This window comes from Sinocyclocheilus grahami, unplaced genomic scaffold (genome assembly GCF_001515645.1).
Source record: "Sinocyclocheilus grahami isolate Dianchi unplaced genomic scaffold, SAMN03320097.WGS_v1.1 scaffold740.1, whole genome shotgun sequence".
Taxonomy (NCBI): domain Eukaryota; kingdom Metazoa; phylum Chordata; class Actinopteri; order Cypriniformes; family Cyprinidae; genus Sinocyclocheilus; species Sinocyclocheilus grahami.
In genome coordinates this window covers 778,816-793,215 of record NW_015505919.1, presented here as the reverse complement: position 1 = coordinate 793,215, position 14,400 = coordinate 778,816, and the positions used below count along the sequence as shown (strand labels likewise).

Sequence of the window (14,400 nt, the reverse complement as noted above, 5' to 3'; positions counted from 1 at the left end):
AGGGAAGACAATGCACTGTAGGTGCAGCCTATAAGCAATGCAAAAACGAAGGACACAGAGCAGCCAAACCTTTGCAGAAGAGTCTTTCGCATACCTCTCCTTTCAGCTCAGCTCCCTCGTCCTCCCCCTTCAGCTGCTTACCCTCCCTCTCCTCTTCTCCCCTCCCCTCCTGTGCTCCGGTGGATGGTGTACTGCTCTCTCTCTCTCCCTCTCATTCAGGCTGAGCCGTGGACACAAGCAGCAGTCTGTGAGAGTGTGTGTGAGAGCGTGTGTGCGCGAAGCCGTAGCGGAGAGAGAGGGTCTGCCGGATCCCTTACTGAAACTCTACCTCTCCCATAAACACACAATCCCACTCACTGGTCCTCCCCACCAGGGTCCGAGAACGCATCCCTGAGGAGTACACCTTTACCCCCACGACCGGTGAAACGCCCCCCACATGGAGCCATGTGAACCCCCATCTCCTGCTTCACTTGGGATCTGATTTCGGATTGCCTCCTTGGGGAGAAGCTCCAGGCGCTGGATCTTTTGAAGTAAGGAGGGACTCCGAAGATCTCCGCTATCCCAGAGGGAAGCACTTTGCTCTGGGCACTGTGGGCTGCAAGCCCCCCTGGGCTGGAGGCCAGCGCTCCAGCACCATGGATTACCTAGTTGGGATTTTTCTGCTGTTGTGTGGGGTGGCGTTACCTGGAAGAGTTGCACCCCAGCACACCAAAGAGAGCATGCCCAGACTCAAGCTCTCCTACAAGGGTAAGTTTTGCAACCAGTCCCATCACCAACACATACAAGCCTTTTTATCTTTTTTAATTCTCATTACCTGTCTTACACCTATTTACATTCGCAAATTTGACTTTTTTGCCATTATATATATATATTTGGATTCCTTCACTGTCACTCTGCTGTTTCATTTTGACAGTCTCTCTCACTCTCTTGCATGTGATTTAGTCTTGTTTTGCCCTAACAGATTGTTTCCATGTGTCCAAAGTGCATGTATTGGCTCTTCTATATAATTTTTCCAGTTGCACTGTCCTGTAGTTCTAAACTCTGCACTGGTACCCTTTCATACGGCTTGTGAACTCTGAATGAGGTATCGTGGGTAATGACTCTGCATTTGCAGCCAGAAGTCTAATTTCTCATGCCTCCAAATAGATTTTACAGCAATCCTTTAAGGGAATATTGCTGGTTCAATGCATGTTAAGCTCAGTTGACAGTATGCTGATTAGCACGCATATAATTTTGGCTCCTCTGTCATTTTCTTTAAAAAAAAAAGAAAGGAGATTAAAAAAAATGTGCTACAGTGAAGCACTAACGTGAATGGGGCCAATTTTGAAAGTGAACATTTTAAAGTGAAATGTGAAGCGTCTAATTCGATAAGAGCACTAACATTGATTCTCCTGTTAAAACATGTGCTGTAAATCTATTTTTACAGTCATTTTAGGGGTTATGGTGTTCTATTGTCATGGCAACAAAGTTGTCGAAATTAGAAGTAACTACACAGAAAAGGTTAGAAAGTGTTTTTTTTCCACACTGAAATCATGTTAACGTATGTATATGGTTTATGTTTTGTTTCTATACTATTGAAACAGTGAGTGTTTTAACATTTTACAGATGTTTCTCTTTTACTTCCATTGTAAGTGCCTCATTTAACCTAGAATTTTGCCTTTTTAGATGGAAGGGAGGGATAGGTGGGACATTTTAGAGCTAAAAAACTGCTGTCAATTCAACTTGTACTGAAGCCGAAATACCTTTGAGTTTACTAGCTTTGTCACAATAAATGGCATGTGTACACATTCTAGCAAGTATGCATACTTATGCTCGCACACATTGTGTATTAGCATTATTCTCTCATACAGTACTCAACACATTGTATTTGAATGCTTTGATGATGCTGGCCGCTATGCGTGAATGGTGGTAACGAAAACATGTTATTCTCTGGGCTGTGCTATTTTAAAGGAGACAGCGGAGAGATCCAGACTATAGCAGTCTCTTTGTAACCCAGCGCTTTCATCTCTCACGGAAATAAGCGGCAGCATTTTTGGCATATTTTGGGCCGTTTCGCTTTTTAATGTAAGCTTAGCGGGCTTGCTGTGGTTCTTTGTTCAGGAACATGACCAAAAGTATACGCATGTATGTGTGGCGGGGATCTCTCTCTCCCTCATTTGGTAAATATAGCCTTCTGTTCTGTCAGTGAATCTGCGCTTCTGGTGTGTTGATTGTAAGATCTGTGTGTGGCATGGGTTTACCCCACCAGGGTCCATTTACCACCCTCTCATTTCTTTTATAGAGACAGAGAATGGAGGAGGAGTGAAAAAGACAATTAATTTTTGTCTGAGAATGTGTAGTTAGGAAAGAGAGAGCCAGAGAACAGAGAGGATTTAAGAAACCAATTTAATGACTCTGCATTTGCAGCCAGAAGTCTAATTTCTCATGCCTCCAAATAGATTTTACAGCAATCCTTTAAGGGAATATTGCTGGTTCAATGCATGTTAAGCTCAGTTGACAGTATGCTGATTAGCACGCATATAATTTTGGCTCCTCTGTCATTTTCTTTAAAAAAAAAAGAAAGGAGATTAAAAAAAATGTGCTACAGTGAAGCACTAACGTGAATGGGGCCAATTTTGAAAGTGAACATTTTAAAGTGAAACGTGAAGCGTCTAATTCGATAAGAGCACTAACATTGATTCTCCTGTTAAAACATGTGCTGTAAATCTATTTTTACAGTCATTTTAGGGGTTATGGTGTTCTATTGTCATGGCAACAAAGTTGTCGAAATTAGAAGTAACTACACAGAAAAGGTTAGAAAGTGTTTTTTTTCCACACTGAAATCATGTTAACGTATGTATATGGTTTATGTTTTGTTTCTATACTATTGAAACAGTGAGTGTTTTAACATTTTACAGATGTTTCTCTTTTACTTCCATTGTAAGTGCCTCATTTAACCTAGAATTTTGCCTTTTTAGATGGAAGGGAGGGATAGGTGGGACATTTTAGAGCTAAAAAACTGCTGTCAATTCAACTTGTACTGAAGCCGAAATACCTTTGAGTTTACTAGCTTTGTCACAATAAATGGCATGTGTACACATTCTAGCAAGTATGCATACTTATGCTCGCACACATTGTGTATTAGCATTATTCTCTCATACAGTACTCAACACATTGTATTTGAATGCTTTGATGATGCTGGCCGCTATGCGTGAATGGTGGTAACGAAAACATGTTATTCTCTGGGCTGTGCTATTTTAAAGGAGACAGCGGAGAGATCCAGACTATAGCAGTCTCTTTGTAACCCAGCGCTTTCATCTCTCACGGAAATAAGCGGCAGCATTTTTGGCATATTTTGGGCCGTTTCGCTTTTTAATGTAAGCTTAGCGGGCTTGCTGTGGTTCTTTGTTCAGGAACATGACCAAAAGTATACGCATGTATGTGTGGCGGGGATCTCTCTCTCCCTCATTTGGTAAATATAGCCTTCTGTTCTGTCAGTGAATCTGCGCTTCTGGTGTGTTGATTGTAAGATCTGTGTGTGGCATGGGTTTACCCCACCAGGGTCCATTTACCACCCTCTCATTTCTTTTATAGAGACAGAGAATGGAGGAGGAGTGAAAAAGACAATTAATTTTTGTCTGAGAATGTGTAGTTAGGAAAGAGAGAGCCAGAGAACAGAGAGGATTTAAGAAACCAATTGTTGCTCCGAGCATCAGCATCTGTTGTTTAACTTTAAGAGGAAAGGCTGGAGACTTTAATATATAAAAGATGCAGGTCCACCTGTGATCAATCACATGCTTCTCTGAGTTAATGCTGTTGTGCTTGGATGGCCCAAAGCATTGTGGGAAAACAGTCTCACATTGCGTCATCAAAATGCTTTCCAAACTTGTGCCACCTGTGCACTTTATGGATATGTTTTTCTGAGTTTTTTTGTATGTCGTAATGGATTTGGATTAAGTTTGATTGACAAATGTAGTCAGATAAAAACACACACAAGCGGTACTGCTATGCAAAAAATCCGTTGGGGATGTCAAAATGGCTCACATTCTGTACAATAAGATGTTTTCGCATTGGATAAGAACAATTTTTTTTTACTGAATTCTGAATCCTCTTAAACTGAGAACAAACTAGATGTTTCCAACGATTGCGAAAATGCTGTGTGACGTAACACAACCACCGCCAATCAAATGATAATTGGTGTTTGTGTAACACTTGTGTGGAATAGGAATTCGGACAAATGGGATCTCTAGAGCAGGGCAGCTTTCCAGTGCGATGCCACAGATATACATAACTAAGCATGTGATAAAATGCCAAATGTCCTGTCACTCGTTGTTAGATATGAACAAAAAGATTTAATCGCTTGTTACTTTAACGCTTTATGCCTGGTTAGAAAACAGTCTATTGTAGCATTTTATTCAGGTGTGTTAAGACTAATTTGATCACCAGATAATGTCTAAAGAGCAAATAGCACACAGAAATACAAGACTAGTAGCATGCAAATAGTAACGTATAATTTAGAAGTCAGCATTCTACCTCCACAATCTATTGACAGCCTTGTAAAGGAAAAGTTTCCCTTTTTAGTAATTGTTGAGTGAATTTTGAACAAATATTACTAGAAATAATTATTTTTGATGCAGAATTTGTTCGTTAATCTCATTTTCTGTCATAAAATTGTACTGTGTATTTATATAATATTGATATAATATCAAAATATAAACATTTTTGAAATCATGCATTTTTGATGTCATGAAATATTATTTATGTATTATTAATATATATGAAAATATACTGTGTGTAATGTATACATATATATATATATGTGTGTGTGTGTGTGTATGTATATGTATGTATGTTATTAATGTATGTGTGTGTATAATAGTAAAAAAATATATATATTTATTTATTTATGAATATATAGTAAATATATATTTTATATTATGCATGTTATATATATGTGTGTGTGTATGTGTATATATTGTGTATATATATATATATAGAGAGAGAGAGAGAGAGAGAGAGATCATATTTGAAAAATGTTTTGAGAAAAATTTTTGAGAGAAAAATAATCTATATTTAATTATTTATTATAAATATAAAGCTCAGTATCAAGAAAACTTCTTATCAGGCCCCACATACAGTAACTTGTCCTGTACAATAACTTGTTTTCCTATTGGATAATTGTGAGTGAGACATTATATGTGTGTGTGAGACAGAAAATGTGTCTGATGTGTTTTTGGCCAGCAAGATGTGTGAGAATGGAGGCAGGCTTAGATAATTAGACACCTGGCCATGGTGATAGAGCTGTTTGTGTGTGTGTGTGTGTGTGTGTGTAATGGAGAGGCATAGTCCACAGGTGCTTGATGGCTCTTTTGATGCTCTGCAGTATGACAGATCACTGTTCACACCCACACAGTGTCTGAGTGTTAAAACGAGAGAGAGGAAGAGAGGAAAGGATGGAGGAAGAGTGGCAAAGAGGGAGCGGGAGAGGAAGAGAGCGGCTGTTTTAATGAAGGTGGTGGGCAGACAGTAGTTGGCCAGGAGAGGATAGTCGTTAAGTGAAGTGTCATTCATTCTCACTCCCCCTGTGAATGCAGCATAGTAATTAAGCCAAATAAACGCGCAGACATGCTCTCCAGAGACGCACACTCCAACAGGCGCCGAGAAGGGGGACGGCTATCTCTCACACACACACAGATTTATCATGAGTTGCACATAGAGTTTGCAATTCAGTTGTGCCGCCTCCGGGGAGCCCAGTCGGACGATCACAGACAGAGAGATCCATCTTAGTTGTTAAACGATGGCCGAGTGATAGATTTTCATCTTTGTTTCCCCTCCCTGTAATTATACCAGCGCTATGTCTTCTCTTTACTCCCCTCATACGCTTTAAACTACCATCTGTGAAAATTGCTCTTGTCAGAGCTATCGGCGGCCCGTTCATCTGTCAGTACGTTGTGGGATAGGCCTTCACATGCTTGTCAGATTGCCTTTCGGATCTCAAACTTGTGGTTACGAGGTTGTGAATTCACACTGTAGGATTAGCAGCGGGTTACAGGGTCCATGTGTGCCCAAAACCCCACGTAAATACCATCTGAGATGCCAGATTAGGGTGGAGGTGGTCGGTGCATATGAAGACACTGCCCCCTGCAGGTGGCAAAATGCGGACACACGCCCCTGATAGGGAGGTCCCTTTGTGAAAAAGGCCATCCCGCTGTCACACGCTGGTAAAATGGTGCATCGGGGACTTTAAAGTGCTTGTGAAACAACCTGATAATTACTCACTACAGCGTAATTACCAGGCTTCCCATTTCATTACCCTGCCCCATGGCCTCCTGGGATTGATTGGGATGGGCGACACTGGGACGACGAGAGACTGCGAGTCGTCGGAATTCAGCCTAAATCTTCCGAAATAGACACTCCGCGCCCGACCGCACTGGACGCAGACTGGAGGCATCCTATAATAGCGGGCTGTTCGCTGGCTGCCGGGTGAAGTGCAAGCTGGCGTCTGGCCAGGATTTGGGGTGGATGGGAATGATTATATGGAGAGGCTGGGAATGATGTTGGTTTCTCTCACGGCCTCATCTGCATCCGTCTCTTGCCTGTCTGTTTTCCCCCTCTTCACCAGAAGTAGATCTCTCTCTCTCTTTTTATTTGTCTCTCTCTCGCTCTCTATCTCTGTCTTTTTCTCTGTCTAATTTTCACATAATAAAGCTACTTTTAAAATATAGTTTGTCAAGCTACAAGCTACTTTAGTACTTTTTAATATAATATAATAAATGTTTTTATTCTCCCACATTTTAGTTAAATTTATTTAGTCACCACAATATAACTATATTAAAACAAGGGAATTAATTAGTAGTCATGTGACCCAAGTTTATGTAAATATTAACTAAAATGAGGGTACAAATTAATCAAATGTGGCCACAAATTAATAAGTTGTGGGAATTATTTCTTAATTTGTGGCCACAATATCTATTTTTTTCTTCTGCATGTCATGGACGGGGCTCCATAATCAACAGTTGAATTTAACTTTTGATTGTTTTTTTTTTTACTTTTTTAAGCACCTATCTATATTTTAACTGACAGTTATTAATACTAAAATACTCTTTTGTGAATTATTTATTTATTTATTTACTGAAACATCTGAATGAACTGATTCACTAAAAACATCTGGATTTCCCAAAGCTTCATTATAAGATAAAGACCGAACACGTTTGATAGTGTATATTGTTTATAGTGTTCTTGTTGTTCACTGCTTCTTGGAAAAGTAGCTTGTTACTGGTAAAGCTTCTGTCTCTATCTATGATTCTGTGTGTGTTTATTTTATATTTCATGTCCTTCCTCTCATTCACTCTCTCACTCTATTTTGCTCTCTTCTGTCTGGAGTGCAGTAAGGAACTTGAAGGTCACCTGAAGTCTTTCTGTCGCATGAATTATTTACTCTGTGGCTGTGGAAGGGCTTCGTCCTTATTGACCTTTTAATGTATCACATCCTGTTGTGCTTAGTCTTCTGTTGACCCTATTAGATGTTAGACTCCTTTAATGACCCTCAGAAACCACTTGGTTCGGGGATTTGCACATTTAGCTTCCTCTTCATAACACATTGTTATTAATAAGCAGAGTGTTTTATTATTCAGATGCAGTGTGTGTTGTTTACACCTGTGTGTCATATGTTGTGTATTAGGTTACTGACTAGATATTGAGTGCAGTGTGTTGGGAAGTGGTGCACCTGTTATTGAATTTCAATGGTGTCCTTAGACAAACGTTTCCAGACGAGTCAGATTTCGTACGACTTAAGTGGCTATGTGTATTAGTTTGTGTGTGTGTGTGTGCTTGTTTGCTTGTCAGGGCTCTAGACAAAAAAAAGGGGGAAAAAAGGTTAACAAATTCCAGCATCAATCAGTATTTACTTAGGAGCTTTTAACCTTAAAGTGTAATTTTTTATTTTATTAGGGTTTATTTTTATTATTGCATTAATATTTCTTTAAACGTGTAGTTTTACTAGTTGAACACTATCTGTACCAGCTTGATGCTGTCATATTTATTTGTTATACATTTGTACGTGTTGTCATGTAAAAATATTGGCAAATCTATATACTAAACAATCCTAATGTTTAGTAGACTATATCACAGGTTTATGAAACGGTTTATCGTACCAAAAAAATTACTTGCAGTTAAGTGAGAGACTCAGTATGAACTCAGTAACGTCTCTGAATGATTCACTGACCAAGAGAGTCTGATTCAAATGAACATATGAGAAAGTTTGAAGCTCTTGGTTTAAAAAAAAAAAAGACTTTAATTACAAAGAACTGGTTCATAAGAGTCATTTGTTCATGAATGGAGTCTGGAGCCCTGCTTGTGAAGGGCATATTTCTGTCAGTTCAAGTCAATATAGACGACTCAGTCATCAGAAAGAACCTAAAAAAAGGAGTGTTTTTTATCATCAAAAAAAAATAATTACACACATCACTTATAAGAGAACTAGAAGTGAATAAATGTAAAAAATGTATATGTAGCTCTCTTTCAGCTTTCACTCTTGTAAACCTCCTCTCTTGGCTGTTTGTTTTAATGTCACATTATCTCTGGCTGTCAGTCTCGCTCTCTGTACATGCGCTGTGTTTTGTGTGTCATCTGGAGCTGTGGAGAGCGGATTGTGCTTTCTCTGCACGGTCTGTGGACGGGGGCCAGTTTTAAACAGACTCTGCGGTTCACCCGTCATGTCGCGAGCAGATTCAGGGGTAATTAAACGGTTACACATACTCTCCCCTCTCTCTGTGGATCAGGGCAACACAGGAATCTCATGCGGTCGCGCACAAATATTGTGTTGCATTCTGCAACAAAGGACATCAGCGAGAGCTCTGGTTTTTAGTGGCGTGCACAGACAGACTTTCAGGCTTAGAGTGCAACAGAAGAAAGTGCATAGATGCAACCACTGACAACATGACATTTATATTTTTGGCACAGATGCTTATGTTTTAAGCTCAAAAGTCATTCAGTTTAATTAGGCCTCTTGTATTGTGAAAGAGTTTATTTTTATAAATTAAAACCGCTGTATTTTATTTAAAAGAAACTGCAAAGAGATCATTTTAAAAGGATAGTTCAGAGAAAATGTTGAATTCTTGTGATTATTTTCTTAGCTTTATGTTGCTCCAATCCTGTATGATTTAGTTTTTCTTTTGTGAAAGATATTTTGAATAGTTTGCAATGCAATTAAAATTGATAAATTAAATCATTCAAGATTCGCAAATAGCAAAAATGCACCATAAAATTGTTATAAGGTTATCCATTTGGAACTTACACTTTATTCCAAGTCTATATGTACTGTACTATATGCAGTCAAACAAAAACTTTGTGTGATAAACAAACCAAGATGTAATGGGCTGTTAAACACTGTGACTGAATCATTGAGTCAGTGAATGAATGAATCATTCAGACTGTTTTGGTGAATCAGATAAATGAGTGTAAAATGAGTGAATTGCAAAGAATTTGACTCAGAAGTAAAATTAGACATCACTACTTTCTTATGAACTTTCATAAGCAAGCCAATGTTTATTTGTGAATAAAGACTCATACAAACTGTTCTGTGTCTTCATTAACCTTCAGAATTTTGGGTAGAAGTACTTTTTTTGTGTACTTTTAAGATATTTTTTTGTCTTTGTCAAGATTGACATTCCCAGTCCTCATTTACATGGAAAAGAGTTGCCAGGAAATTCTTTTAAAAATTCATACAGTACATGAGGTTGAGTAAATAATGACACAATGTTCATTTTTGGTTAAATTATTCCTTTAAGCTAAACAAATTCATCTTTATAACCGCCACATGCATCTTGCAAAAAAAGCAGACATCAGTCTTTTCCTCACCGTTTGGCTTTGTGAATGGAAATTTGAGCCAGTTGGCCGTGACATAAATCAGTTCATACAGAGGCGTCTTTTATTAAAACTAATGTGCATAAAGAAATTTGAGACAGTGATTAAGTTTCCTGTTGTTGTTGGTGTCAGTGGAATTAAATGTCATCCCGCACTCAGCTGTCAATCCAACAGACGGATCCAGCACGGTTACTGGGGAAACTTACCAAAACCTGCGGCCGTTTGCATGCGAGAGCAAGTCAAAGCGAAACTACGGGCTTATTCATATCCCAGAGCTTGAAGCAATATGCGAAACAGCGTGTTAAGCAAATCTCTGTTTCTAAAATCTAAGTTCTCTCAAGCACAAAACCGACAAGAAAGAACCACACACTTAGCCCATTGAGAGAACAGAGAGAAGGAGGACTTTTGCCAAAACTGTGTCACGTTCGACGACGTGTGTTTTGAAGCACGCCATTGTTCTGGCTTAAATAAACAGGTAGCGCCCAAAACCATCTGCAGCACTCTTTCACTTTTTATTCCTTCTTTCCTCACTTCCCTCACTCTCCTGGGGCGGCTGGTAGCCCGAGGCAGAGCTAAAGCACAGTGGCAGCAGCATGCACACACATTTCCCCATCTCTCAAACACACACACACAGATACATAACTGTACACCCTCACCAAAATCCAAAACTGCTTTTTGTCCTTTGTGTATTATTAGTTTTGCACTCATTTTCACTTCCTAAACACTGGTCTGTTCACTCTTAAGTCATGTGGGTTGTGTTGGACACACTGCTTTTACATTTTTGTCCTTTAATCGACTTTTATTTTAGGCATGTGTCACCTAATTGGTCAACTAATTGATTAGTGAGGTTGAGGTTGTTTTATATTTGTATATTTTTATAATTTATATTTACATTTTTCTACATATATTTCCTGAGTTGTAAGTTTTTATATTTAATCTTTATACATTTTTGTTTCATATTTTATTTTAATTAAAAAAGGAATATGTATATATATATATATATATATATATATATGAAGAGTTTATTTGCAAAAAAAAAAATTTTTTTTGTTTTTATTGTGTTTTATTGTGTTAGTTAGCTGTATTTTTTGGTTATTTTTTATCTAATCAAAATAAACTGTTTCTCCAACTGCAGTTTGATTGAGATTAATTTGGAATGCACAATGAAAAACATGATTTTTTTAGTTATCTGCTTTTGCAAATGAACTTTTCATATAAATATATATATATATATTCATTTTTCCCCTTTATTTTAAACCCGTTTTAACCAAGCCCTTGTTGTTGTTGTTATTGTTTTTGCATTTAAGACATTAAAATGTGCATTATAAGTAGTAATAAACAGCCAATAATGCTAGTAATATGCATGCTAATAAGTGTTTAATTTTCAGTCCTAAGTTTAGAACTTTCAATTGTGCATTTGTAGTTTTGTTTAGTATTGGTTTTTAGTTTTCATGTACCAACTATTGGAAACAGAGGTTTATGGATGAAAACGTTGCAGTGTATAAATCAAGTGTATGAGAGGCTTTTCTATGATATATGTAGAGTTGACAGCACAGTTCTCAGTCTGCAGGACAGAGAGAGACTGAGAAAGAGCGAGAGACATTTGTTAATCTTCCTTTTTTAAATCTCACACTCCATTTACTCTAAGCTCCTATCCAGGTTGATGTATCTCCGGGTAAAGTGTGTGTGTTTGTGTGATCACGGATCATATGACGGCAACCTTTTGTGATGGTCTTGCCAAGGCATTTTTAAGAAAAAAAGTGCCTGGTCTTCAGAGTTCAAGCACCAGTCACTCACTTTGAGCAGGGGAATAGTGAAACTGCCAGACGTGGCCGTCAGATCTTGAGCCAGAATGGCAGGAGAGTGAGGCTTTGGAGAAGTTCACCTAACGGCAGTAATACAGACACTGGCAGAGAAAAAAGAGGCTAAGAATAAGAATGTTTGGCACATGGAGCGATGCAAAGACTAGATGAGTGAGAATAATAAAGTCAGGGGAGTGAAAAAAGAAAAGAAAGATGAGATGAAGTCTCTTTCCAGGATGTCCTCTTATGTTCTCTCAGGCCTCCCCTGAAGTCTGGTAAGAAGGAATCAGTGTGGCTTTCTTTTATTTCCTGAATACAATCTACTTTTGACTATTAATATTTCTTATTAAATGTGTTAGCCAGTAGCAGCACCGGGCAGATATTCCTTTAGATTCTTTAATGGTGGTTCTTCTACTCAAGAACCTTGATTTACTGTATAGGCTTCTTGAGTTGATTATATGGTTCTTCATGATATAATGTTCTTCATGTTCTTCGTATCAGTTGAATGGGTTCTGGGTTCTTTAAAGCACCAGTATATAGATAGATTTCTGAATATGCAGTGCTTTGTATCTTACCAAAGTTTGCTTGTCATTAATTAAACAGTTCTCTGGGATGCTTGATTTTGATTAGTCAGTTATGACATTCTGCTGTCAAATATTTTTGTACACGGTTTAGCGAACTTTATTATACATTTTTGACCCCAAGAATCAATTTCTTAATTTGATATCTTGATAGTTATTTGTTTTGCAACCTTTCATAAGTTTGGGGTTGGTAAAATATTTTATGTTTTCCAAAGAAGTCTCTTTTGCTCACCAAGGCTGCATTTGATTGATTAAAAAACTGTAAAAACAGTAATGTTGTGAAATATTATTACAATTGAAAATAGCTGTTTTCTATTTTAATACATTTTAACATTTAATTCATTGCTTGTGATGGAAAAGCTACATTTTCAGCATCATTACTCCAGTCGTCAGTGTCACATGATCCTTCAGAAATCATTTTAATATGCTAATATGTTGTGCAAATATTTCTTATTATTATCAATGTTGAAAACATTTTTTTCAGGTTTCTTTGAAGAATAGAAAGTTCAAACAAAGATCATGTATTTTAAATAGACTCATACTATCATTTTTGATCACTTGAAGTATTTCTTTTCTTTATTTCTTTTCTTTCAAAAAAACAACAACTTTTAAACAGTAGTGCAAGTTAACCAATAAAATTTGTCTATATAGAAGTGCTGATATAGATCTTTTCCCCATGTGATATTGTTTAAATAAACCCATTCAAGGTGACAAACGACCCTTCTGTGTGTATCTTCTTACATAAAAGAAAACTTGCTCAATATTCTGACTCAGCCGGAGTCTGTCAGACAGGCCTGGCATCTGTTTATATATCTGGATATTGCTTGCGATCGCTTAATGAAACTCTCGTGTTAGAAGCAGGAACGGACAGACTGATACATGCCCGTTCTGCATTCGGTCCTGCGGGAACGCTGTTCTACGTTTGATATGCAGCGTTATTGACACAGGCAAAGGAAGGGTGGTCTGTTTCTCCTTAACGCTTTCCCTTGCTCGCACTCTCACTCTCCCACAACCACACAGATGTCCAGAATCTTAGCGGCGAGAAACGCAGATGGCTACTATAGGAGAGGATTGATCTGGGCTCTGGAGAGGAGCTGCAGTCTTTGCGTGTCACTGTTGATTATGATTCGTGTGCGTGTTACAGAAACGTTGCAGAGATGCTGACCTCACCCTCTCACATGAGCAGATGTTCTGGCCGGTGGCTCCTGCAAGCTCTTTTCCATCTCTTCCTTATCATTCTCACTTCATCTCCTCTTCACTTTTCTTTCCCTTCAGCCTTCTCTTACTTTTATCCAACCTTGTTTCCTTGCTCACTGAGAGAGGGACAAATTTGGCAGATTTTGCGCCTCAGGTCATTATATTTTCACAGTGTCTGGTTGAACAGATAGTTTCTTTGGCTGTATCTGCCATAACAACAGCAGTTTTTGCTTGATTAGCTATTCCTTTGACCCGAGTTACTAGGATTCCAAATAAAGCGGTACTAATTTTGTCTTGTGCAATCTAACAAACTGCGTGTGGTCGCTTCACGGGTGTATTGCAAGTAATTTACTCAGAATTATTGTGCAAATAAGTTTAAAGGAGGCTTTTAGTGCTGGTGTTGAAAGATGTACTCAGCGAACTACATTAGTAGATCAGATTCTTGTATTATGATGTTGCAGTGTTTTTATACACACAAATGCTAAATCAGGCCCTCTGGCTTTATATAGACTATGCAATGTATATGTAAGTGCCAAAGTGCAATAAGAACTATTAAATAAGCTGTATACACCAACATGTTTAAGACCTGTTCTGATACTACCTCAAACCCAGTACACATACACACACACACAATTTTGGTTATTCAGCCATGTGTTAAGATAAATGATTATGTGGGTCAGCTGGTCATACACTTGATTTGGTCCTTGTGATTCGATCATGCAGTGTTTTCCTCAGCAATTTTCATGCTATGGTTGAAAAGATACAGTTGTGGTCCACTAACCACCAAGGTGGTTTTAAAGAAATTGTAACTAAACACATGATTAGTGTTGTTTTTCAAAGATGCAGAAAGTGCAACAAATAACTTTCAAAATAGGTGTCTGAAAACATTTAAATAAATATATATTTTTTAAAATATTTTAGTTTATTGTCATTTATATATAAAACAAATATGTATTATATTAAGTTTATATTTTAAA

The 14,400-nt window shown here is 37.9% G+C and overlaps 1 protein-coding gene across 1 annotated transcript in view; it reads left to right on the top strand.

Moving 5' to 3' along the window:
• The first annotated feature begins 223 nt into the window (after positions 1-223).
• Positions 224-14,400, top strand: part of LOC107560735 (semaphorin-3aa-like) — a 34,509-nt gene continuing 20,332 nt past the window's right edge. Inside the window, exon 1 of the mRNA XM_016244991.1 lies at positions 224-747. Coding sequence (XP_016100477.1) covers positions 636-747 — 112 coding nt within the window. The 5' untranslated portion in view covers positions 224-635. The remainder of the gene's footprint in view (positions 748-14,400) is intronic.